Source organism: Lates calcarifer, linkage group LG9 (genome assembly GCF_001640805.2).
Source record: "Lates calcarifer isolate ASB-BC8 linkage group LG9, TLL_Latcal_v3, whole genome shotgun sequence".
Taxonomy (NCBI): Eukaryota; Metazoa; Chordata; class Actinopteri; family Centropomidae; genus Lates; species Lates calcarifer.
The window spans coordinates 17,775,295-17,800,925 of NC_066841.1; the positions used below are offsets into that span (position 1 = coordinate 17,775,295).

Genomic DNA, 25,631 nt, shown 5'->3' on the forward strand with positions numbered 1-25,631 from the left:
TATCTTTACTGTATATCTGTCAATCCTAGGCTCTAATAATCTGATATTCTTTTCACACATGAGAATTTGAGTCATTTAGTTTCACATATACATTAGCTAGAAAGCCAGTTCTAAAAATAAGTGTAAATAAACTAGTCTGTCTAACTTCCTGCTGTGGTTTGTCAAGACTAATACAGGAAATCTGTGTAATTAACAATGAACCCCTGTGAACAAACGGCTAATGAAAGTATGTGGGTGTGTTTCAGATCCGTGTGAAAGTGGAGAAGAATCCAGAGCTTGGTTTCAGTATATCAGGAGGAGTGGGAGGCAGAGGAAACCCCTTTCGTCCAGATGATAATGTAAACTCACAGCGATTATAGTTCTTACTGTACTGTACTGAAAATATGTATCGAGTTCCATCAATATCGGTGTGATTTTAAGTAAATTGTGTGTATTCATTTAATATAAGTTTCATTTGTGCAGCTGATGATTTTCACATTTTCCATCATTTCAGGGTATATTTGTGACAAGGGTCCAGCCTGAAGGACCGGCATCCAAAATTCTTCAGCCTGGAGATAAAATAATCCAGGTATTCTGCTGCCTGTATGAAATATCACACACAAACAGGTCTGTCACAGTGTCTGTGAAAAGTTTACATAGGGAGTTCTCACCAAAACCTCTGTCTTTTTTCACAGGCAAATGGATACAGCTTTGTGAATATTGATCATGGGAATGCAGTGTCTCTCCTGAAGACATTTCCAAACACTGTGGATTTGACTATCATAAGAGAAATGCAAGCATAGACTCAACTGAGACTGACCTCTAAAGGGGAAGGGGGGGGTTAATGAGAGGAAAGAAGAAGAGAGAAATTAATGTTGACTCTCATTATTTTTATACACAGAAGAGACTGATCTGTTGATACCTGTCGGGACTATTTATACTAGAGATCTTCAGAGCCTTGATTAAACGGGGAAAACCACTGAATGTAGTGGATCAAATTGAGACGCAGCAAACATCTGCAAGTACGAGTCCTCAAAAGGCCATCACTGTGGTATATATATTTTTATACAAAAGAAGCTGAAGACGTGACCTGCTCTGATGCAAATAATTACTGTGGTCTCTGTACAGATCATCTTTCTTTTTTCTCATAAATCCCTCATCAAAAATTGGGTTTCACTTCTTCGGATGGACATGAATTGACCACTAGGGGGGCAGGGCTCCCTCTCTTCTGTCATCCACTTTGCCTTTCTTTTTTTTTCTTTTCACTTTTTATTTAAGATGTTGAAACCGTCGTCTGGTCTGCCGAGCGATCTTATATGGAGGACAGTGTTATGTGCTTTTCATGTGGAGACAGAAGAATGTAGATCAAGGTGGTGTTTTGATTTTGTTTATTTTGGAGAGATTAGATTTTTCTCTCTCTCTTCTTGTAAGATCCAAGAGATGAGAAAAAGGAATCATCCGCCCCCCGCTTCCAAAAACCTGTGAACACCCTCCAGCATACCTGTCCTCAGCCCATCCCAGACATCCTCACAGCAACTCATCTGCTCACTGCCTGTGCTGTATGGGGGGGGGGAGAAATCCTTTGCAATACAAATGGATCACAGCTTCCCAGTGTTGAAGAAATGCACACAGCATGTGCTCATTTAATGAGACTGGGAAATGGAATGGAGATTCAAATATTTGGGGAATATGAGAGAAGAGAGATAGTGTGTATCTGCTCAGCCTTAATCTGCTTTGCCAGTCAGAAGCTTTTTTGCTTAAAGGAATAGTTTGACATTTTGGAGAGGCTAGCTTGGCTCTGTCAAAAGGTAACCAAAATGACCTGTTAGCATCTCTTAAGTCCAGTAATTAAATGTTTAGTGTGTGTTTATAAGGAGCTATGTCCCAAAAACTTGTTTTATCTTGTGTAAGGTCAGCGCTGGTTCCAAGATATAGTCTGCAACCCTGTGTAAAACAGCAAATTGTGGCTTTTACACACACAAGATATAACATGTCAATTAGTGGACTTCAGAGGTTGACTGTGTCACCTTTAGATGGAGCTTAGCTAGCAGTCCCCCCCCCCCCATCTCCAGTCTTTATGCTAAGCTAAGCTAATGAGCTGCTGGCTAGAGCATTACATTTAACAGATATCAGAATGGTATCAGTCTTCTTATCTAACGCTCCACCAGGAAGCAAATACGCACATTTCCCAAAATGTAAAACTTTTCCCTCAAGCAGAGAAAGATGTGGGTTATGCTAGTTAACCAAAGCAAGTTTGGAAATAGTGGACAGACGGCAAAAGCAGGAGACAACTAAAGAAAGAAATTCAAATAAGAACTGGTCATGGTTTCACTCGTGTTTTATTTTTAAGGGCTTCATCTTTCAGACAGCCACTGATGAGATGAGTGTTTGTATTATAAGTGTTTCAGCATCTGGCAGTTTCATTTTTTACATGGGAGAAGACCACAGTTTGCCTTTTGTGTCTGTAAAAATGTTTTATCATGCTTTTTACTCATCACTTTGGAGCAATGTCTCAGTCTTTTTTTTTTTCTTTGCTGTACAGAGAATAGAGTTGGGAGAAGTAAGTTGTCAAGTGCCATAGACCTTGAACTGTTTGAATAGGGGAGGACCTATGACCCCAGATCCCAAGCAATAGTCACATGTTCACAACCTTCTGAGTACATTTGCAGCATAACGGCTTAAAGCAATATTTAAAGCCTTTATTTTCATTCAAAAAAACATCAAATCGCATTTTTAAATTTACACAACCTTTTAGTAATCCCTGATGATTTTACATTTTTATATCGTGAAAAAGATTTTTTTTTCCTTTCTCTTTTTTTGTAATGAAACGGCACAGGAAATATGTGTGGTAGTGCTAGAAAAAAAAAGATTTCTCTGCATTGTGTAAAAGTGAATGTTTGTGTCACTTTGCCCAAGGCTTTTTACTGTTGCTTAGAATACCATCAGCTCCTGGTGTTCATTTGTGCAAAAATAATCAACTTTTACTCTGTTGAAAAACTAATCCAGTCACAGCTGCATCTCAGAACATTTGTACTGATTGTGGAAAAAGTGTCAGAGAGAAAAAAAAATGTGTTTTTAAATTTTACATGAACCTCTCAGTTGCATGAAATCAGCCTGTTAATATTCATTCACTGGTGAGTAATTATTCAGTGAGACGTGTTTCCAAAACAAACGGAAATGATAAAATTCACACACCAAGTAAATGACCCCATTAATTCCAGCAGTACATTTGTGACCACTGAATTGTTTGTACAATATATAACAGAATTTAAATTTTTATCCCTTTAATATTAGTCGTACTGTTGGAAGGTAGCTGTTCAAAAGTGAAGCTTTACCCTCAACTTTTAAATTGAATCTAAAATTGGTTAAAAAAAAAAAAAAAATATATATATATATATATATATATATATATATATATATTCACTGGCAAATGACAATGTGCATTTCCCACATTTGTCACACATGTTGTATTTCACACAGATGAACTGTTGTTTATATTATTTGTTTTAATTTTAATGGTGATTTGTGTTGACTTTCTAAGAGTAGGGGGAAAATTTCTGGGTAATGGTCACTTTATTTTCATGGCAAAAACATACAGTCTGACATTGTAGACAATCTAGGGAGATAAAACATGTCACATTTTCTTCATCCATGTGGGTCTGTTTCTTATGCTCCCGTATTGTTCTTATTTATTTAGCAGTCTTCTGTGGACTTTAGACCTTACTAATCAAATTGTAAATACTCTAAAAAAAAATTGAGAAAAGAGTCAATAATGGCATTAGTGACTTGCGATTGTAAAACCAGCAATAAATTGCAATGCAGAGGCACCTGTTTTAATGTATAGCTAGTATTTCTAAGGTTTCTCTGGAAACAGCCACAGTGAGATGATGATTGATATGCATTTATCCAACATTCCAGATTTTGTACATAATTACCTGTTTCTGAAGTAACCTGTGGAAAATAAACTAATGCTCTTTAACAAGGATTCAATTTTCTTCATTTCAGCCTCTGGGTTTAGCTGAAAGGATGGTAAAACCGGAATTATCTTTTTTAACCAGTGAAGTAAATAAAACAGTCCATACAAAAGGAACATAAGGGCACAGGTTCAGTTCAGCTGTGTGTATGTAGTAATAACATGTATGCATGTATGTCATTACATCAGGAGTATAGCACCAATAATGCTACAATCAGGAGTTTATTTCCTAATTGTAATCTAAACAAAGCTGAAGAATCACATGTAAAGTGCAGTATGCGAATTCGTATGCACAGTAGGATCACACAGCACATAATGTAGAAATTATGCATTGATTGTTTTAATGGTGCAGTGTTTGTTGACCAATTTGGGTGATGGCTTCATCAAACACTGAGGTTATAATCTTCTATCGCTGTTTCTGTAACATTCTGTTTAAAAACTGAAATGAATTTTTAGAATCATAGTAAGCAGACGCTATGGATGAAGTCTGATGAGAGATCAGTGTGACATAAATTACCACCTACAAAAGATAAACCTCTCTGATGTTAGTAGCAACATGGCTGTATCTCTGCCGCCACCCTCAGGACAAACTAGATTTATTTATTTATTTATTTATTTATTTTACCTAATGTGATTCAAAGATGATTCTTTTTTCTCCACTTTTCATCCTTCCAGCATCATCAAGTCCTGTCAGAATGGCTACAGCCTTAGTTTTATCTATGTGGATTTTATAGAGGAAGCATCATTTTGTTTTGTCTTATATACCTAAATGCTTAATTACTGTATACACGATATTGTGTAGGTGTCATAATTTGATAATATTAATTTATCAAACCTTATATATAAATGTATTATAAATCATGTATGTATATGTAAATTTAACTTCTATAATGTTGTTACCTTTAATTGATTGCTTCATTGATTTGTAATGACAGAGAAGAGTTAAGCCCTGACATTTCAAACAAACTTATTTTGGGAGTTGTCTAGCCACTATAACATCACTGAGGTTAAAATAATCTCACAAACACAGCATCACTCCAGATGTCACTTTGTTTAATGAACAAACATCAAACCAGTTCAGCTGCGTGCTGAAGGTGGTTCTGTGTGTTCAGCACTGTTGCTACTATTTAGAGATTTACTCTCAGTCAACTGGTGAAAGTTGACCTGTGCTTCATTAGTGACTCTAGTCACAAAACATGAACAGTCTGATCTGGTCAGAAGGAAGGATCCTGTCTTTGTCATGAGGCTGCAGAAGAGATGAGTCACTGTGGACAAAAAAAAAAAAATACTTTAAGCACAGAGTGAGTGAGATAAATCACCTCTAAATGATTAATTAAGTTATATCAATCATAAATACATTTATGTGGAGGTTGGCATGGTGCATGTATCCTGCAGACGGAGGAAGATTAGTTACCTGTACTAGTTCACAGCATTTAGGTTATTCTAGGTCACTTTGTCCAAATCAAAAGCTCATCCTCATCTTTGTCGTCCACAGTGAATGGCAGCAGCTCAGAAGGTGGAGTTAAGATAAAGGTAGAGAAATATAAACAGTCATTAGTAAGTAAGCTTATAGTGTACATCTAGTTGACAGATGACATATATTACATTTTCTGTATTTATAATAATAAATACATTTTCTTAAAGTCAAAACCAGTTTACACTCACTTTTTAGTCCACATTATGTGAACAGCAGCAGCTCAAGTGGTGGAGCATAAGAGGAGAGAGGAATAAATGATGGTTAGTTAAATGAACAATCTCTGAATTACAGAATAATTATTATGATATGGATAAATATTCATTTGAATTTTTCATTTTATGTTAGAAGCTCATACTCACCTTTTTGTCCACATTGCACAGCAGCAGCTCAGATGGTGGAGCATGATAAGAGGAGAGAGAGGTATGTAACAGTTAGTTTAATGAATAATCTCTGAATTACAAAATATTAATATTGTATGGATGAAGATGAATTAGAATTTTTCATTTTATGTTCGAAGCTTATACTTACTTTTTTCGGGGGAAAAAGGAGAAAGAATGGTTAGTAACAAAGTCACTGAATTATCAAATAACAGGTATTGACAATCACATACACTACTTAAACTGTCTAATATAATTTGCTTACAATTCAGAAGTTCATACTTACCTGTTTTGGCCATATTAAGGCCCAATCCCCAAGTCCCCCCCTTGAAGCCACCCTTCCACTTTGCGCCCTGCCACCCGCCCTGAAAAAGTAACTTAAATCATTTTTACTGTTCGCAGCTTTGTCCTCCATCCTCCTCCATCTCCCTCCACATGATGAAGCTGAAGGTTCCTACCATGCCAGACGCTAAGGCTACCTTTGTCCTCTTCAGCAGACCCCTGCCAATGAGACCGGCAAAAGGCAGGCAAACCCTTCAGGGTTGGGAAGGGTGATTTCATGAACCCTGCCGACATGAGGAAATGATGGAGACAGGCCCCAGCGCCAGACACAAAGACTAGTCGTTGGTGGCAAGAAGGGTTCATGCAGTTATCCTGATGGTTGTGATGTGGAAAGGATGAAAGCCAAATGTGGACTTAACGATTGCTCAAGTCATTGTAGAGTCAATCCGAGTCGCTGTCATCAGACCACCTTGACTTCTTGGCAGCAGCCTCCTCCCCGTCGCTCTCTTCTTCCCTGCTTCTCTTTGAGCTGTGGCCAGAAGTTGTGGGAGATTCAGGGACCACTGCAAAAGAGCCATCTGAGCTACTACAGCTGAGCTCCTCGACGTAATCGTCTGGGCAGAGTGGCACAATGCTGTCGTCCGCTTCAAGCTGATATTCCATGTACCTGGCCAGCATCCCCACAAGAGCATCATGAGCATTAAAGGTATCATCAGCATGATGAGCAGGAGAAGCATCAGGAGCAGCAGCAGGAAAAGCTTCAGACTGATATCCCACGTACCTGCCCAGCGACTCCACAAGAGCATCATGAGTATTATAAGTATCCTCAGCATGACGATGAACAGGAGCAGCAGTAGGAGCAGCAGGAACAGCAGCAGCAGCAGGAGGAACAGCAGCAGCAGCAGGAACAGCAGCAGCAGCAGGAGCAGCAGGAGCAGCAGGAGCAGCAGCAGCAGCAGGAGCAGCAGGAGCAGCATGGCGAGCAGCAGCAGCAAAAGCAGGAATGGCATGAGTTGCAGCATGAGGGAAAGCCACAGGAAAAGCAGGAGCAGTACGAGGAGCAGCATAAGGGAAAGCATGATGAAAAGTAGGGTAGGGTAGAGGATGTGGAACAGCAACAACAGCATAGGGAGCAGGGAAGGGAGCCAGCGCAGGAACCAGCACAGGGAGCAGCGCAGGGAGCAGGGAAAGGAGCAGGGCAGGAAACAGGAAAAGGAACAGCATGACCTTGATGTTGGCGCTCCATTCCTGAGACACTCCCATGACCAGAGCCAGAGTCATCATCCACCCCAACAACGTCTATCACTTCATCCTCTTCATCGTCGTCGGAGGGGACTGGATCAGCATTGTCCAAAGGCCAAAAGGGACCACCTGAGGGGGAAGATGGTGAAAAAAATTACATTCTGCGCTTCCAAAAAAAAAAAAAAACCTAACAGCATCACTAGCACCCTGCAGTGCCAAAGAGAAAGTGCAAAAAAGCCCACAAAAGTGCAAGACACTACCATGACCAGAGCCAGAGTCATCATCCACCCCAACAACGTCTATCACTTCATCCTCTTCATCGTCATCGGAGGGGACTGGTTCAGCATTGTCCAAAGGCCAAAAGGGACCACCTGAGGGGGAAAATGATGAGGAAAAAAATTACATTCTGTGCTTCAAGAAAAAAAAATAAAATAACAGCATAACTAGCACCATGCAGTGTCAAAGAGAAAGTGCAAGAAAGCCCATTAAAGTGCAAGACACTACCATGACCAGAGCCAGAGTCATCATCCACCCCAACAACGTCTATCACTTCATCCTCTTCATCGTCATCGGGGGGGACTGGTTCAGCATTGTCCAAAGGCCAAAAGGGACCACCAGAGGGGGAAAACGGTGAGGAAAAAATTTACATTTTCCACTTCCAAAAAAAAAAATTAAAAAAGCACAGCATCACAAAGCAATCTGCAGGGAAGTGGCGCCAATCCCACTTTAAGTACTATAGTTTGCCATGACTATCTCAAGGAAAAAACAGGCTTTAAAAAAAACTATATCAAGCTTTTCTGTGACTCATAAATATTGTAAAAGTTTTCACAAATATGTACTTTGACAGATTATTCAAGTAGCTTATTTAAAGGTTAGAACTGACCCCCGATATCAACGGCCTGGTGGGAACAATTGGCTCTGACGCCATTTAATTATGCAGAGAAGAGAAACGATTTTTTAACTACTATGCGTCTACAAATAAACACAAAAACAAATGTGCTTACTAGGACGCCAGAGTAGACGATTATACACTGAAAAAATAAAACTTTATGTATTTTAATTACATTATAATTTTCCATGTAATTTTATCACTTTCAATGTAAAAAATCACATGTTTTTCTATCATGTTAAATTAAGTTGATGTAAACTTCTACATAAGCCTGCACGTTCTAAAACTCGTTAGCTCCAAAAAAGGCCAGTGGTCTCCATGGTGCAAGAGAAAAACGTAATTCTTGAGCATTATTCGAAAAATGGTTTCCTTGAAAATTCCGATTCCTTAAACAAAAATAACAATATTTTCAAACGACTACAAAAAATTATTAAAAATTTTCACACATTTTTTTTTTTACACATTCCCGGGACTTTCAGTATATTCCTACTGTCTTATAATCATTTCACACGGAAAAAACGTCGAGTATTGACAAAGTGAAAAGGTTTTTTTTTGTTGTTGTTTTTGTTTTTTTAACAGGCCACCTAAAATTCTTTATCTTCATATTCATGAATTTACCATACCTAAATACTAATTTTGTAATTAAATTCAAATTGAATGGGTTCAACATAATTAATAGGCAGTTAATTAATAACTAGTAAAACATTACAAGTTCTCTTACCTCTAAGGTAGATAATCCACCGTCTGACTCTGGTCTGCAGGTGCTCCACCACAGAGGGTCCACTAGGAGGCATTTTCTCAGCAGGTCAGTTCCGCAGTAGTTTTCCTCAGGGGTTTTTCTTCAGTTCAGTTGAATTTCCAGCAGAATTTTTTCAAGCGATGTGGTATGCAGTAATTCGGCTTTTCTAGCAGACAAGTTTTTGCATCGGGTCACCTCGAGTGAAGTCCAAGTGCAAATGAGAATTTTGTCAAGGTCTGGAGGTCTGATGTCACCTCGGTCCAACGTCACGATTCTGTTGCCAAGACCCTACCGATGCACGTGCACTGCGTGTGCGCGATTACATGGATGATTAAAATCATTGGACTTTTGCCTGACTAATGCAGCACCTGTTGTATCAGTTATCATGAACACATACAACCACAGGAGACCACACCATCTTGACCCAGAGCACAATTACAAGTGTAAACCCATGGTGCAACCATGTACAGTCTTTGAATGCAACACGCCAAAATAGTTTCACCGCAGCAAGTTCGAGTCTATGCATCACTTAGTCTTTTCAGGTACAACATAATGAATAAAAAGGGTGTGCATACAGTAAATCTGAATCAATGCGTCCATCACTTGTGCAAATACATAAAATCCAAGTTGACTTGACAAGACAGCATAATTACTTAAGCCCCAGTTTATATCCTGATCCTTGTATATCCTCTATAGAGGGGCCTAGAACACCTGACCCCCACCCCTCCCTGGGAGTATGGGGATATGAGGCTGACATAGGAATACTGTACATAGTGCACAAACAAGATACACAAGATAAATCTTAGGGGTCATTAGATGATTAATAGGAGAGGTGAGAAGAGAAACAACGTTCAAATACACTAATTCGTTTTCAGTTTTTGGACTACACTATATAGACTATGGACTAGAAAATGGAAATACTCCTGGAGTTGTAATGTTCTGTCCAACGCTGTAGGGGGCGATAGTGCAAATAAAAGTTTATTGTCAACCCTTGTTAAAAAACATAAGAGGAAGTCAGTGACACCTCTCGCTTCGCCCGCTTGGATGCACTGTGTATAATACCATCGAGCTGGTTGAGAGAGAAATAAATATTGTATAAATACCACTCTTTAAAGACTGTCAACGCATTTCTCAATTTTGCACAATGAGCGGGATACCAGGAACCGCTGTCGTCCAAGTCACCAACCTGTCCTCGGCCGTGAGCAGTGAGCAGATGCGCACTCTGTTTGGTTTCCTGGGAGACATCGAGGAGCTGCGGCTCTACCCGCCCGAGTAAGAGCAACCTACCCCGGCATAGCTAGCTAGGCAACACCGCGGATCTGCGGCCTTTCCACACAGACAGTAAAATTAGAGTCAGTTGTGTAATAAATAACTAATCAATCGTTTCTCTTTGTTTTTTGTTTTCTTTCACAGCAATGCCCCTCTGTCTTTCTCGTCCAAAGTGTGTTATATAAAGTACCGAGACCCCTCCAGTGTTGGTGTGGCGCAACATCTCACCAATACTGTTTTTATTGACAGAGCCTTGATAGTAGTGCCATGTGCTGAAGGTGAGTGCAACCAGTTTCATTCAAACACATTAAAATGATATGTCTGAATTGTCTCAGTGGACTTGCTATGGCCTCCTCCCCTTGAATTCAGTCGTTTGGTGTTTTGGTTGAATTACGTTTTTTTTTATTCACTTGGAAAATTGGCAATGGTTAGTTTTGGCCACTTTTTAGCCACTTTTGTCACTAGTATTTGATACGGGTGACTGGTTGTATCACCTCACTAAATCACTAGCTAGTTATTTTTTTTAATAGTGCCCAGCCAAGGTTTGTGTTTGGTGTCACAAGGTGGTTTCTACAGACATTAGAGCTATGTTGAATGTTTTTGAAGCTGCAGGACACTGCATCATTTAGGTTAACCTCACTGTAAAGACTGGATTTTCTGGAACAAGTAGCTTGTGTATTTTCCATAAGAAGTTGACATTAATTTTACTTGTGTCATGGGAATTAAAAAATAAGTCCATGGCAACATAGCTAACATAATCCCCTTTCTCTCGCTTTCATTTTTGGTGTTCCTTTTCTTAAAATTTCCCTCCCCTTTGGTGCCACTGTTGTTCCCTTGTGTACAGTCAAAAATGATATCACCTCTAACTTGATGCTTTTTGTCCACGTGACTTGGTGCTGGATGGCTACTGAGTTTATTAATTTGGTTTTGTATGTTTTTTCTGTGTGATTATGTGTGCATATCAGATGACTAGACTGGCCCAGCTGTTACACTACACTAGCCTGAGTCAGGCATTGTTTTCCAAGCCACTATCCCCGATCGGGCCAACGCAGCCTTCAAGGGGGAATGTGACCAGGAGAATAGCCCGCTGAACCTTCCAAGATGGACACCTTGTCTCTTTTTATTTATTTTTCTTTTCTTTTGGTTTGTTTCCTTTCATACTTTCCCATGTTGTCCACTCTCTACTGTCTCTATCTAGAAACTACAGTATTGCTTATCTCTAGCGTTGTGTTTATATTTGTTATTTTGGTTTGTTGTTTTGATTATTGTCCAACCCCCACCCCCCTCTCTTTTTCTGCTACAGCTGCAGCTTGTGTATGATTGAATTCTGTCCAGGTTGCTACGGCATACCGGTGGGATGTGTATCACACGTGGAATGCTAGGAGGATCACTAACCCTTTACTCTCTTGTCTCGTACTCCTGTTGATGTAGTGAGGGGCTAGACATTATCAAAGTGAGACCCAGTATGAACTTTATCTCATTTGAAGATAGAATCTTTTAAATTCTATTTGCACTTTTGATCTGGAGTGATTTAAGATTTTTCCCTCATATTACTACACTACAGCTCTGATATGGATGTTAAGTATTTAATAATAACAAAGACATTATCCATTTAACATCATTTTCTCTTTGAATTCGTGACACATGCATTAATGTTTTGCGTCGTTATTTGTTTTCAAATACTCTTTAGCACTAGAAGTGTTAGGAAACTTGTCGTGTTACATAAATGGTCAGTGCCTCCAGCAGTTATTTTGTCTCTTATTAGTCTCAAGTTAGCCCTCTTCTCCAGCAGATTTTAATCCAGAATGGAATGAGCAAAATTCCTAAATTCGTTGTTTTTATAGCTAAGTCTTGGCTAACATTTCCTACAGTTCTTAAAATTGTTGTTCTTTTCTGTATCTGATGTTCTGTGTGCTATTAGTGATGCAGCCATTGGGGTTGTCTTGTGTTGCACACCTTTCCAACACTGCGAAACGATCGCCCCACGGAAAAGCGCCCATGCTTGATATCGTATGGTTCATGACCAATATGTTTCCAGTACAGGTGACCCATGCATCAAAGTGTTGACTCATTCTCTGCATTGTGTTTTTTTTTCTTTTTCTTTTTTGATCTATGAAAAGAGACCAAGGACAAAATCTGTGTTCTTTGTTTGTGAAAAAAGTTAAGATTTTTGCACTTCATTGAAAATAATAATTCAGATTGACTGAGAGGAATAATTTAATAAAAAGCAAAGTAAGGATGCTCGGTCTCCAGTATACCATGAGTAGACAGTAGCACACTTGTAGGCTGTATGGGGAAGTGTATGCTTTCTTTCTCTCTAGAATACAGTGGGCTAATTGTGCAGACATAGAGGAGACAGAGAAGAGTCCCTCTATTGCCTTCACTAATATCTGCTTCTGTCCTGCAGGGAAAATCCCAGAAGAGGCCAAGGCCTTGTCACTTTTGGCACCTGCTGCTCCAGTGCCCAGTCTGATTCCTGGAGGGGGGCTGCTACCAATTCCTACTCCAGCTCCACTACAGAATGTGAGTCACTATCTTATATCTCTCTTTTTGGCTTGTGTAGTTTTTTATCATGCAAGTAAAACCTGTGTATGTTGTACACCTTCAGCTGAACCTCCCATTAGTGAATCGGATGTCAGCCAGTCTTGACCCCACAGTGTCGGTGCACTCCCAGCCCCCCCTCATGGGAAATGTGGATCCCTCAAAAATCGATGAAATCAGGAGGACCGTCTATGTCGGCAACTTAAACTCACAGGTAACAGAATGTCAAATCTGGATCAGGTACACTCTTAAGGCTGTGCTCACACTTAACTCTGATGTTTGCCCATTTGGTCCAGTTTGTGTAGGCTGGTGAGAACACGTCAGCCACTCAGTGGGTCTCAGTGAAATTTGTTTGTAGTGAGAGCACAACATCACGAGATAATAAATGTGTGAGATTTCTGTGAATTTGAAAGCTTAACTAAACAAATTCACAAAACTAGGATTTATCTGTCTCATTCATCCAGCTACTGATCTGTTCTGTAGTCAACCTGTATCTGTATTAGGTAACCATGGCAACATGCAAGGGCATCAGTATTGAAATATAGGGATTTTCCCATACTTATAAACTGTAAACTTTGTAATATGTTATATTCTGATAGTTCCTGATTGAAAGTGATCAACATGTAATAAGTGTGGTGATATTCTATATTTTTGTTTTTGTATTGTTTATTTGCTGACATATTTGTCAGCATGAGGTTTGAGGCAGGTATGAATCATTTCCAATGAAAGTAAATAGTGTTTTTGTTGGTGATTATTTTCAGCCACAGATTTAATCCTCTACTGAGTGTTTACAGCTGCAGAGGTTGACTCAAAATGAACACTTCCCATGTTCATCATAATGAAGGAGCATGTTACCGTGTGAATAGTGTGGCTTACTGATGCATTTTAGTCAACAATTGAGCACAGAGGAATATGATTTATAAGGCTTGGTATACACAGACAATACTTGTTAGCAGGATCACTTCATTTTCAGTTCACCAGTCGTATCTTTAAAGCAGCAACAATCTTCTTGACTCGACAGCAACAATTTCCCTCATTCAAAGTGCGCTGCAAGATCCTCTGTTTGTAGCTGTCCCATTATTATTCATCACAGATGGGGACAAATTGTAGCCTCATTAATATTGCTCACAGCAAGCCATTTGTTCACAAGCCCTTTGTGACCTCTAGAAGAGATAAATAAAGCCTTCAGGTGCTGTGAAGTGGAGCACAACTTGCTGTCTCTCACTTTTTCCTTTTGAATCCATGTAGTGCGTGTTACATTCCAACTGATCAGCAGCCTCAGTCTGGTTCAGATAGAAAATCAAACCTTCACAGTCTGAACCAGAAAACATTGTCATTAAATTTTGTGCGTCTTTCTTTCCACAGACCACCACTGCAGAGCAGTTGTTGGAGTTCTTCAAGCAAGTGGGAGATGTTAAGTTTGTGCGAATGGCTGGAGATGAGACTCAGCCGACGCGTTTCGCCTTCGTAGAGTTTGTCGAGCAGGAGTCAGTCGCCAGAGCCCTGACCTTCAATGGAGTCATGTTTGGGGACAGACCCCTGAAGTATGTATTTTTTCATAACTCAAAATAACGTTCTGAAGAAACATAATTTCTCCCTTGTCATGATTTGTGTAATTTTGAAAATATAACACCCTTAAGTGGTTTGTTAGTTGATACTGTTTCATGTCTTTCAGGGTTAATCATTCCAATAATGCCATAGTAAAACCTCCAGAGCTGACGCCTCAGGCTGCTGCTAAGGAGCTAGAAAGTGTGATGAAGAGGGTGAGGGAGGCCCAGTCTACCATTGCTGCTGCCATAGAACCAGGTGCGACATTTTGATTTGTAGCACTATGTAAGTTTAATGATTACATTGCAGCTGTGTTGCATTCTGATGGAGAGTTTCCTGCTGTTGCTTTAACAGACACAAAGACGCGATCTTCCAGTCGGTCCAGAAGGTCACGTCGGTCACCCTCGCGGTCTCGCTCTCGATCACACTCACGAACACGCAGGAAAAGATCCCGTTCGAAACACAGGTGCCCACTCCCTCTTTTTACTTACAGATTTCACTCTCTTGACGCTGTGTCGATATGATGACTGTAACATTTTTCCATCCCATTGGAGTAGAACATCGCAGAAGTCGTGGCCCAGGAGCAACTCTCACAGTTCTCGAAGCGGCCACAGGAGGCGCTCTCGCTCCAGAGACAGAAGACACAGTCGAAGTCGCTCGAGGTATGTTGGGAACAAACAACATGTATGGTATTAATCTCCAAAGGATCTGTTATACTTTGCAACAAGTCCAAATAATGTTTAGTGCCCTGGAGCCAGGATGGATGTACAGCGCCATCTGCTGCTGTAGTTAAATTTAATATACTACAGTCTTGTAATAATTCAGGTAATCACTCATACTGTGTTATCAAGAAGACTAAATCTGATCTCCTGCTGTGCCATGCTGTAATTCCTGTTACTGGCAGTAGGGGTCACCAGGACCTTTACGAGCCTAGTCACTGTCTGAATTTGGCTCCTTTTGTCTGTGTCTGACACGGTAGAGAAAAAATAATCTTACTATCCTATAAACCTTTTAATACAATAAGGTATTTTTATTTACTAACACACCACTGCTTTTACCCTGAGTAGCTCCTATTGTGTCCAGAAATGTACTTATATCTAGTTAATGTGTTGTTATCAGGGGCCACAGGAGGAGGAGTAAGGATCGATCCAGGAGCCCTCGGAGGAAAGCCAGGTCACCCTCACTAAAACGGTAAAACCATCAAATCTCATCTAGCTAGTCTATTTTGAGATGTTCTCAGTGTCTTTAAAGAGAGCTCTGTGAGTTGTATGAGGTCTAGGTGGATTTACAATCATGTCTGCACAGTATGTATCAGTTACTTGGTGTCCACAAGATTGTGACTGGCTCTTATTGTTGCTTTTACTTACTCTTACTTTCTTCTTTTCAGAGGTAAGAAAGACAAGAGGAGGGGGCGCAGCAGGGACAGAAAGGACCGCTCCACATCCAGGAAGAGGGGCCGCAAAGACGAGGACAGGATAAAGAGCAAGGCCAAGCCAATGAAGGTAATAAAGGCTTACACTTTGGCAAACTTGAATGGAATAACTCTCCTTTGTCAGACTGAAACACTTCTCAGGCAGGCAGCTGTCTGGAATGCATTTTGTGAATAAATTCAAAACTCACTTATTATGTCACTGTCTTCTCCTGCTTTGTCGTTATTTAAGAAATGGCGAAAAAAGATGGCACGTTATTCTGTGCAATTCGCAGGTCAGGACATAAATCAGATGAGATGCAACATGCAGGCTACTTAAAGCAAAGCCTTTATCATTTTTGTGTCAGTGAAAAAAGGGCTGGAGCCTTAATGTACAGATGAATCAAGAAGACAAGTGAAACTAGAACATCTGCATTTCCCAAAGAACATTTGTATGATTGCTGCATCTGTGGCAATTGATGTGTAAAAAAAAGGACATTATCATAAGAATTAACAATTCTTTATTGTCATTATGCTTGCACATAACAAAATTTTGTTGGTAGCTTTCGGCTTTGAAGAAGGTACAATACTTTAAAATACACAAACAGAACACAAAACCAACTATAAACACACTATACATATGTGCAAAAGAATAATAAAATGGAACAAAATAAGAAAAAAATGCAGTGGAGGAATGTAAGTTCCAGTCTGTCTTTAAGGCCTGATGAGTGTGTGTGCCTGCAGGGATCCAGTGCTCTGTGTGTGTGTGTCTGCGGGGGGGGGGAGTGGTGTGTGTGTGTGTGTGTGTGTGTGTGTGTGTGTGTGTGTCTGTGTCTGCAGTGGGGAGATGGATTTAACAGCTCTGGGGAAGAAGCTGTCTTTCAGTCTGGTGGTGCGTGTTTTTATGTTTTTGTACCGTTTCCCAGAAGGAGGCGGTACAAACAGTCCGTTGCCCGGGTGGGTGGGATCTGCAGCGATATACCTGGCCTTCTATTTGACCCGGTCAGTGTATATTGATGCCAGATCTGGGAGTGGACATCCTACAATCCCTTGTGCTGTTCTCTGGTCCATCCTGTCCTGTGCCGTGCAGCTGCTGTACTACACTGTTGCACTGAGACAGAGGATGCTCTCTATTGTGGCTCTTTAGTAGTTAGTGAGCAGCTGAGAGGAGAGTCCAGCCCGTTTCAACTTCCTGAGGAAGAAAAGCCTTTGTTGGGCTTTCTTCACCAGGTGGGATGTGTTCTGAGACTAGGTCAGATCAGATGTGATGTGGATACCCAGGAACTTGATGTTATCCACATCACATTGCGTGTTCTGTCTTCCTGGACCTCCTGTAATCCACAATGACCTCCTTGGTCTTACTGGTGTTCAGGATGAGTTGGCTGAGCACCATTGTGTTAGGGTGCTGGATCTCCTCTCTATAGTGGGTCTCATCATTGTCCGATATGAGACCCACCACGGCGGTGTCATCCGCAAACTTCACAACCATGTTTGTGGAGTGGATGGCGAGACAGTCATGTGTGAACAGCGTGATTAGGGCTGGGCTGAGCACACAACCCTGTGACGTACCTGTGTTCAGGATCAGTGTCGATGATGTATAGTCCCCTATTCGTCGGTTAAATAAAACATCAATAACTTATCAGAGTGGTGCTGTTGCTACAACTTTTGACTGTGTGAAGCATTCAACCAGTGGCCAGTCGAGTTTCACTTCTGCAGCCCTTATGGTCTTGGAGATATTACTTATTTTATACACTTTTCATTTAAAAATGAATAACTCATTAACTGTAAGAGACAATGAGTTGTTTAAAAGTTAATATGGCCTAGTCATGCTTGACATTTTAAGAGGAACCATGTATCTAGCCATTAATGTGTGGGAGTAATTTGTGTTAAGCAACTGTTGTGTTGTTTTTGTTTGTTTGTTGGCTTGGATGAAAGATGTAGGAGGGGGAGTCAAAAGTATGTCAGACAAAAGAAAGTCAGAATGCTGGAAAAATGTTCACGATGGAGTTGGGAATTGCCTACATCAATCTCAACATCCACTGAATCCATAGACACTGTTAGTTTTCTTCTATGCCATGTTTCTAGCTGCAAGTGTGTAGTACTGGTAGCATGACAAAAACTGCAAGGAAACAGAAAGATAATACCAAGAGTAAAAATAAGTATTGCATGATTGCTGCACTGGTAGTGCTATTTATTTTATAGTATATGCAAAATGTTGTCAAGACTAAATCATGTGTGGTCAGTTAATTGCTGCTCCTTGCTCAAATAAAATCTAGTGGATGGTTTCTAATTGATAAATAAATCAATTATAAATAAATAAATATTGCAAGGGAAGAATAGAAAAAGTGCTCGGCCAAAGCGCACTTTTTAAAAGAAGAGCTGCAGGAATCGATACTTAATTTTTAGTTTCTAAGAAATAGAAACTTTGAGCATATCAAGGTAAGTAAAATGCCTCTACTGTGGAATTCTTGTACGAAAAATGAAAAGCGTAGACATTTGCACTGTAGTAGCACTCCCTGTTCCTCATGCAAAAAGCAGAGGGAACATTCAGGACATTACTAAACCAATGTACAATACATTTGGGCCTCCTTCATTATGAAGACATTGATGTGTTGAGTGACTACAGCAGAACTGAAGGAAACAACTTTTGAAAAAATATTGAAATAACAATGCTATTGAAAGAAACTAATTTAAAATCTAATAAAATTAGAAAAAGGAGTAAGTACTCGGTTAATTTTAGAATTAACTCATAAGAGTAGATATTCAGTGTATTAATTACGTAAACAGCACAGTAGGAAAAGCAATCACATCAGTTAAAACACAATAAGCATAACCTGATGTTGTCAAATAAGAAATGCTAGCACCAGTTCCTCCAGAAGGTTAGTCATTAGAAGACCCCTCCCCCAAATTTCCTTTTATACCATCTATACTATCTTCCACCTATGCGTGTGACCGTGGACCCATACATTCCCACGCATACATTTCTAAATACTTAGCCTTACATCATTTCCGACTCTGGACCTTCACCCCTCTTAGCAAATATGGACATTTCTCTTAATAACACAGTATTTTAAGTGGCTTCATACTCTCATGAATGTCGGTACTATATGTTGATGAGTTGATATGTGGATGTGGTTAACACCTGTTAGACAGAATCATCAACTCCTTTTTGTTCATTGATGGTTTCATATATAAATGAAGTGTCATACTGTTATGCTGCACTATGACAAAAAACATTTAGCTGTCTAGTTTCTTGTTGTAAAAATGTATGAACATGGAAAAAAACCATTTTAACCCAGTTCACATTATAACACATTTCTTTTTTACATTTCGACATGTTTTCTTGTCACTTGTCACCACTTATTAATTTTACAAGAAACTTTACTTGTACTTTATGTTGTTGTATCAGGAAACAAACACAAAAATCAACTTGTAACTTCAAGCTGCTAGTAGGCATTTTTCTGTTCTTTTAATAAATGATCATGGAAGTTTTTTCAAGCTTTTAATGATGGATATTAATTATTATGCTGTTATGAAAATGAAAAAACCTTTGAAAATCTGATCAAAAACAAATTTCAGCACTGTCTTATCACCATTTCATTTAAAATATACCAATCTCCATTCAAAAACAAAGTTGAGTGTTGGGGAGGAGCTGTAATCATTGACCGCTTTTTGCACATCTGACATTTGCTGTCCTCAGTAAATTTCCTGAGTAAACCTATTTCTCTGGTAAATGTTATCACCACCCCAGTAACAAACAACCACGAACACTGACCTACTTCTGACAGTTTACTAAAAAGATCATGCTAAATCGATTACCTTGAGATAAAAGGTGTCGTGTTGTAGAGTTATCATGTTCTATCTTCTCTGCTGATAACAATCAGCGCATGTGTTCAACAAATGACGGCTGGGCAAATGTTCTCAGAAACCGCTGCAGTCTTGCAAAATGCTCATGTTTGGAGCCTCTCCAATTCTTTGTTGTTGTTTTTTTTTAAGCACTCACCTCTGTAGACTTGAATATTTTGTAGCATAAACTTCCATAGGAACATCCTAATCATCAGCTACAGCATAATTGGTAATTAATCTCTGCTATCCATCTCAATGGCCAGTGAGTTCCAAACATGAATCTTACCCAACATATAAAATAACGCGTTACCTCCAACACTTCAAGCTGGTGAGTTATGTGTATAATTTTCTGTCTAACTCAACTTCTGAGGTTGTATATTGAGAATATATATTCCAGTATTTGCTGGAAGTCTTTTGCTAAGCTCTGGTCCTGTGCCACCTACTGGTCTCTGCAGTAGCCTCCAATGTGAGTAGGAGTCACAGTAGGGTCAGTTGCAGAGCTGCATTCAACAGGTGGAGCATTGTGTACTAGAGATCACCCCATTGTTACAACTAAACATCAAAACAATGCTCCTTTTTATCAGCACAGTTAAGATGGTTAAATGTGTCCATTTTCAGCTTTAAAACTGGTGAGAGGACATTCTGACATTCAGATTATTCTGTTAGTGCGGACCCTAAACATTGATGGTTCAAAGATCGGTTAAGAGGTACATGAAATGGACGCGGATGACGGAAATGAAGAGCAGCTCGAGGCAGCGCATTACAGCTTGTTCTTGTTCGCTGCTCTGAAGCTCTCAGGTCCTGTGCTGGATGCACTGAAGTCATTTAACTTTGGAACCACATGATGGTACGGCCACCTCTACTGTTCAGTGAGATCAACTCTGTGGTTGACACTGCGGTGTGCTAGAACTTTTATGACCAGAACGCACTTGACTGTATGGAAATATGATATTTTCATATGACAGAATATAAGCAGAAATTAAAGCATAAGTACAATAAGGAAAGCATTAGACTTAACATGTAGGTGGTTATAGGAGTTAAATGTGTGTCTGTAACTGGGCAGCATCAATAATACAATGGCAAAACAAAGTAAGTGAACCCTATGGAATTATTTGCATATATGTATAAATTTGTAATCTTAAAATATAATCAGAGCTTCATCCGAGTAACAATTACAAACAAACACAATCTGTTTTAACTAATAACACACAAATCACTTCTCCAACTTCTCCACATGAATGCATCATTAAGACACTTAAAGTATAGGTTGGAAAAAGCATGTGAACCCCTCGGCTAATGACATCAACCTGAAGTTCAGTCAGTGACATCAGAATGGAGGTGTGGGTTAGAGCTACTGAAACATTTTGAGGTTTCTCTTCACAAGATGTGAACTATGCCTTCAGCTCTCAGAAGATTAGGCATTGTTGATTTATATAAATCTGCAAAGGGGTACAAAGTAATTGTAAAGAGTTTAGACATTGATCAGTCCTCAGTTAAGACAAATTGTCTGTTAATGGAGACAGTTTAGTTCTGTGGCTGCTCTCCCTAGAAGTGGGCGCCCAGCTAAGATGGCTCCAAAGGCACAATGCAGGATGTTCGGTATGGTAAAAAAGAATGTGTATGTCTCAGTACTACATACAAACATGAGAAAACATCATCCCAGTAGTGAATAATGATGGATGAAGCATCATGATTTGAGGCGGCTTTGCTGCCTCTGAGCCTGGACAGCTCATGCTGGGCATCCTAAGAATATGACTGAGCTGAAGCAGTTCTGTAAGAAAAATCATCCAAAATTCCTTCTGATCATTGTGCAGATTAAATCCAAGGGTTCACTTACTTTCTCCACCTGCACTGTGAATGTTTAATGAGTGTATTCTATAAAGGCACAAATGATTAGAATTGTTTATATGTTATTAGCTCATGTCATGTGTTTGTCTACACGTGTGACGTAGATGAAGATCAGATCAGAGCTTAATCTAATAAACACTTCTCTTAGTTCCTGAGCTTTTTTGTTTTCACTCTGATAGTTGTGTGAAATTTTGCCTGACCGTGTTTGACTTTTACTCATTCGAATGACTTGTTTTTTCAGGTGGAAAGGGACTATGACAGAGAAGAAAAGGAAGACTTTGAAAGTGACAGAGAAGGCTCAGCCACACCCAGCGAGGACATGACGCCATCACCCTGCGTCCAGCACAATGGCAGCTACAAGACTCATAATGAGGAGGAGGCCTCTATGGGCGCAGACAGCACTAAGTGACTGTTTTATGGAAGCGGATCTGTTCCACTGAATGGTCTCATCGACAACCATTGTGTGCGTATACATACGTAAACAGCGGTTAACCACTTACAGTTTGTTTTTCCCATCATCATTTACTGTCATACAGTCTGATTTTTTTTTTTTCTCCTTTGGATAAAGTCCATTCTTGCCAACACATGGATCCTGTAATTTAACTCATTTTCAGTATCCCACCTAAAGGGTGAGTGAGCACTCAGTATAATATAGACAGCCCTGCCTTTTCTTTTCAACAGTCCAGTTGAAGATATTGGGACTTTTAAAGTCACCCAGCAATACATCACAGAATACTGCAAGCTCAAAAATGAATATATAGTGGGGTCAGCACCTCAATAAAAACTATAATCGCCCTAAAGTCAGAGTTTGTTTTAAAGCAGATGAGCTGGATAGCATGATATTGTACATATTCAGCAGTTGTCCTCCACCAGTTTATATGCACTGCTTGAAGAACTCAAGCACTTGTATTGTTTCCATGTAGATACTAAAGCTTTAGACAGCCAGATCAGCAGTTTCGAAACAGATCCTCTGAGACTCGTCAGTTTGTCACCACAGGATCAGCAGTCTCTGCCTACCCACAACTTCCAGAGCTATCTCAGAAGAGTCATATTAAAAAGTTAGGGCGGAACCAAGCAGAGGTTCCACAGGAAGAACAAGGAACTGGGTTTTAACCTTAAATTCGTCACTGTCATGAATATTTTTAAAAGACCAAAATGTTTCTCTCCATTCCTCCAGTAACATCTTGACCGTACACTACACACAGCATTTTAAGCCTCTAAGATTGTCGTTATTCTACAGTATGTATGACATATCCTTTAAGAAATGTCTTTGCCTTAATATTGCAAATAGCAAAATGCTACAACAATCTCCATCAACAGTGATAAAATATATGTCTTAAAGTATGTCCTATTCATTTCAAATGAGAACAGCAGTGGTTTTGGAAAGATTTTAAAATGTTGATGAAGAGGAGGAGGAGCTGTTCAAGAAGTTATTTAAAAATGTAATCTGTGTAATCTACAGTTCGTGCAAATGCAGGCGCTTAAAGGCACAAAGAACAGAACACACACACACACACACACACACACACACACACACACACACACACACACACACACACACACACACACAAAGGCTTGGGCTGGCAGCTACTCTCAACTGCATCACATTTCAAGCTTAGCACACTTCTTCAGGCAGCATTTAATACACAATTTCAGTGGTAACTGAGTGAAAGTTCATATGTATCCTATAGCCACTGTTTTTGTTTTAGCACTGTTGCCCAAACAAGTACTTAATACTGTATGTTGCATCAGTTACGTTTGTAAAAAGAAATATTTATTGAGAAATAATAAAGATAATAATTGAATCCAGGAAGTACCAATTAAAATATGGTTCTTTTACCAAATAAAACCAGCTCCATTTATTAGCCAGCTGAGATATTCTTTAAAAAGTAGGACTTTTCCTCTCATGTCATTCATTTTATGACGCATAGGGATCCTTCTCTAAACCTCAGTGTATGGATGAAATAAAAACAGTGGAGAAACTCTAACGGTTGAAAGATTTGTGTCGATGCTGAAACGCTCATTTGCCCTTTGTGTGGTGTTAAAGGAAAATGTGAACTACAAGGTCTGTGAGGTCCTTTATTCCCTGTTTTGTACCATTTTCTTCCATCTGTCCAACAAAACGTACGATTTTATGACTTGAAGTGCTGTAATTATGAGAATGCAGAGTATACTGTTTCTGTGAACCTGTCTCTGAAATATTATCTTAAAAAGATAAAAAAAAAATGTCATTTGGTCAACATGAATACATCGCTTAATTTCCTGTTTTTTGTTTTATGGGTGTACATGTACTTGCTTTTTTATATTTCTGATTACTGGTTGTTGCAACAAGATCACAATGTATCATGTTCCTTTCCCTGTTATTGTTGTAATGCTGTGAGAGAAAAACACTATTTACTGTTTTATAGATACAATACAGGCCTATACTGTAAAATGATGCTGGTGTGCAGAATGTCTGTTGATTGATATTTCTCAAGAAAGTTGGATTCTAACAAAGTCCACAGTGGCAGTCTGCACGAAACTGAACAAGATATGTCACAGGTCAACATACTGCGTGCAAGCACAGAAGGGTCAAAAAGTGCCTAGACATAGATTGTACAGAATATTCTAATAAAATATGGAGACTTATTGACAGATGCAACCTTTATTGTTATGGATGTTTACTTGTTGAATCTGAGATGTTATGTTCAAGTATTGTCAGCTGTCCTTAGTAATTAATAGCGGAATAGGCTGAACCTTCATGGGACTTTTGTGGCTTTATTTCAACATTCATTTTTGGTGTTAAAGCTGGTATTGAGTAATGTGTCAAAAAATCTATCTGTAAATTGGCCCCAGATTGAGATCAGATCAAGGAGACTTTAAGACTTTATGACTGTCTTCACCAAATTCTTCATCTTGCAAATCAGATTTTACTGCACTGTTTTTTTTTCTTTTCCTGCTTTTTTTGTATACTAGACAAGGCTTCAGTTTGAAGTGGTGAACTTGTGATAAAGTTTAGTACAAAAGCATTTTCAACACAACTGACGGTATGTGAAGAATTGTATTTTTTTATATCCGTGTATCCACTACATATAGTGTATACTATAGAAACATGTCTCATGATTTTTTTCCTGGGGGACTGGGTGCTCGATGTAAAGATTTGCTAACACTGTTTCTGAAGAGCTTGGACGAACCTAATCCTCTTCAATTTGAATCTAACAATATCTCTGATCCGTTTCCAAAAACGTTCAATAAAGAGACATTCAGATGTTTTTTGTTTTAGTTTCTTTGTTGTGTCATAATCACCAAGTGGGCAAAGATCTGCTTGCTGATGGAGTTTTTCCTCAACCTTTGCTTTCTTGGTTTGGGTCTCAGTACATTTACTTTAACCTGACTACAGTGTTCAGTGTTGACTTTGGTGTACCATAATTATTTGATATAGGTACAATACAAATCGGTATCCAAATGGCTGCCTGGTGGTGAAATCATTAAGCATTAATTTTCATTGCTGGTGAAATTCAGCTGTTTGAGGATCAAAGTGAAACACTGACAGATATTCATGGTCATCAAGAGGATGAATTCTGATGACTTCTGCTGCAATTAGTCCTCAATTAGTATCACAGGTGCCTTCAATCTTATACAAGTAGTCAGTCATTCAGCCTATTTAAATGCAGAGAAGTCCTCATTGTGCTGTTTTGGCATGACTGTGTGCACAAAACTGAACATAGCTGAGAGAGACAAAAGAGGAGAGTTGTCTAATGAGGTAAGGGGAAAAATAATTGCTAGACGTAGTCAACGTAAAACCACCTCTAAGCAGCTTCATGTTCCTGTGACCACAATTATTGATATTATTAAGAAGTTTAAGGTCCATGGGACTGTAGCCATCCTCCTGGGCATACTGAACAGAAGGACAGTTTAAATGGTGGAGCAAAAACAAAAACATAACAAAAAAAACTTCAAAACCAATACAAGCTGAACTCCAAGAACAAGACACAACAGTGTCTAGTTGTACAATACATCACTTTCTGCATAAAAATGGGTTCCATGGAAGGAAACCCAGAAAAACCCTGATTTTGAAAGAGAAACAATGCAACTGACTGGAGTTTGGTAAAATGCATGTTGACAAACCACAATGCTTCTGGGAGAATGTCCTTTGACCAGATGGAACCAAATTTGAGCTCTGTGTTCACAGAACAGAAACTGAAGCTTTCAAAGAAAAGGACACCATCCCCAC

At 39.3% G+C, this 25,631-nt stretch overlaps 3 protein-coding genes and 1 long non-coding RNA gene across 12 annotated transcripts in view; 2 read left to right on the forward strand and 2 right to left on the reverse strand.

The window, feature by feature from the left end:
* Positions 1 to 3,964, forward strand: part of erbin (erbb2 interacting protein) — a 49,179-nt gene extending 45,215 nt beyond the window's left edge. The window contains 3 exon segments of the mRNA XM_051073019.1: positions 246 to 338; positions 494 to 568; positions 675 to 3,964. Coding sequence (XP_050928976.1) covers positions 246 to 338; positions 494 to 568; positions 675 to 782 — 276 coding nt within the window. The 3' untranslated portion in view covers positions 783 to 3,964.
* LOC127142816 (uncharacterized) lies at positions 2,016 to 5,706 on the reverse strand. The gene is made up of 2 exons (XR_007813888.1): positions 5,367 to 5,706; positions 2,016 to 5,217 (listed from the first exon to the last, which is right to left on the reverse strand). It is a non-coding gene; the product is annotated as an uncharacterized LOC127142816 (long non-coding RNA).
* Positions 5,707 to 6,342: 636 nt separating this feature from the next.
* LOC127142817 (keratin-associated protein 5-5-like) lies at positions 6,343 to 9,871 on the reverse strand. 6 transcript variants are annotated; one of them, XM_051073025.1, is made up of 5 exons: positions 8,941 to 9,871; positions 7,835 to 7,909; positions 7,591 to 7,701; positions 6,870 to 7,459; positions 6,343 to 6,755 (listed from the first exon to the last, which is right to left on the reverse strand). In XM_051073025.1, the coding sequence occupies exons 1-4, from the start codon at positions 9,011 to 9,013 to the stop codon at positions 6,915 to 6,917; spliced, it is 804 nt and encodes a 267-aa protein (XP_050928982.1). In that variant the 5' UTR covers positions 9,014 to 9,871; the 3' UTR covers positions 6,343 to 6,755; positions 6,870 to 6,914. The 6 variants fall into 6 exon arrangements, with proteins under 6 accessions (XP_050928982.1, XP_050928981.1, XP_050928980.1 ...); XM_051073024.1 differs by having other exon boundaries at positions 6,343 to 7,459; XM_051073023.1 differs by lacking the exon at positions 7,591 to 7,701 and having other exon boundaries at positions 6,343 to 7,459.
* A 90-nt stretch (positions 9,872 to 9,961) lies between these two features.
* Positions 9,962 to 24,669, forward strand: srek1 (splicing regulatory glutamine/lysine-rich protein 1). 4 transcript variants are annotated; one of them, XM_018694285.2, is made up of 12 exons: positions 10,372 to 10,505; positions 11,193 to 11,680; positions 12,149 to 12,270; positions 12,635 to 12,750; positions 12,836 to 12,982; positions 14,134 to 14,312; positions 14,444 to 14,574; positions 14,671 to 14,782; positions 14,874 to 14,978; positions 15,436 to 15,507; positions 15,704 to 15,818; positions 21,660 to 24,669. In XM_018694285.2, the coding sequence occupies exons 3-12, from the start codon at positions 12,240 to 12,242 to the stop codon at positions 21,825 to 21,827; spliced, it is 1,176 nt and encodes a 391-aa protein (XP_018549801.1). In that variant the 5' UTR covers positions 10,372 to 10,505; positions 11,193 to 11,680; positions 12,149 to 12,239; the 3' UTR covers positions 21,828 to 24,669. The 4 variants fall into 4 exon arrangements, with proteins under 4 accessions (XP_018549799.1, XP_018549801.1, XP_018549800.1 ...); XM_018694284.2 differs by having other exon boundaries at positions 11,193 to 11,370; positions 11,531 to 12,270; XM_018694283.2 differs by lacking the exons at positions 11,193 to 11,680; positions 12,149 to 12,270 and adding an exon at positions 9,962 to 10,230.
* The last annotated feature ends 962 nt before the right edge of the window (positions 24,670 to 25,631 follow it).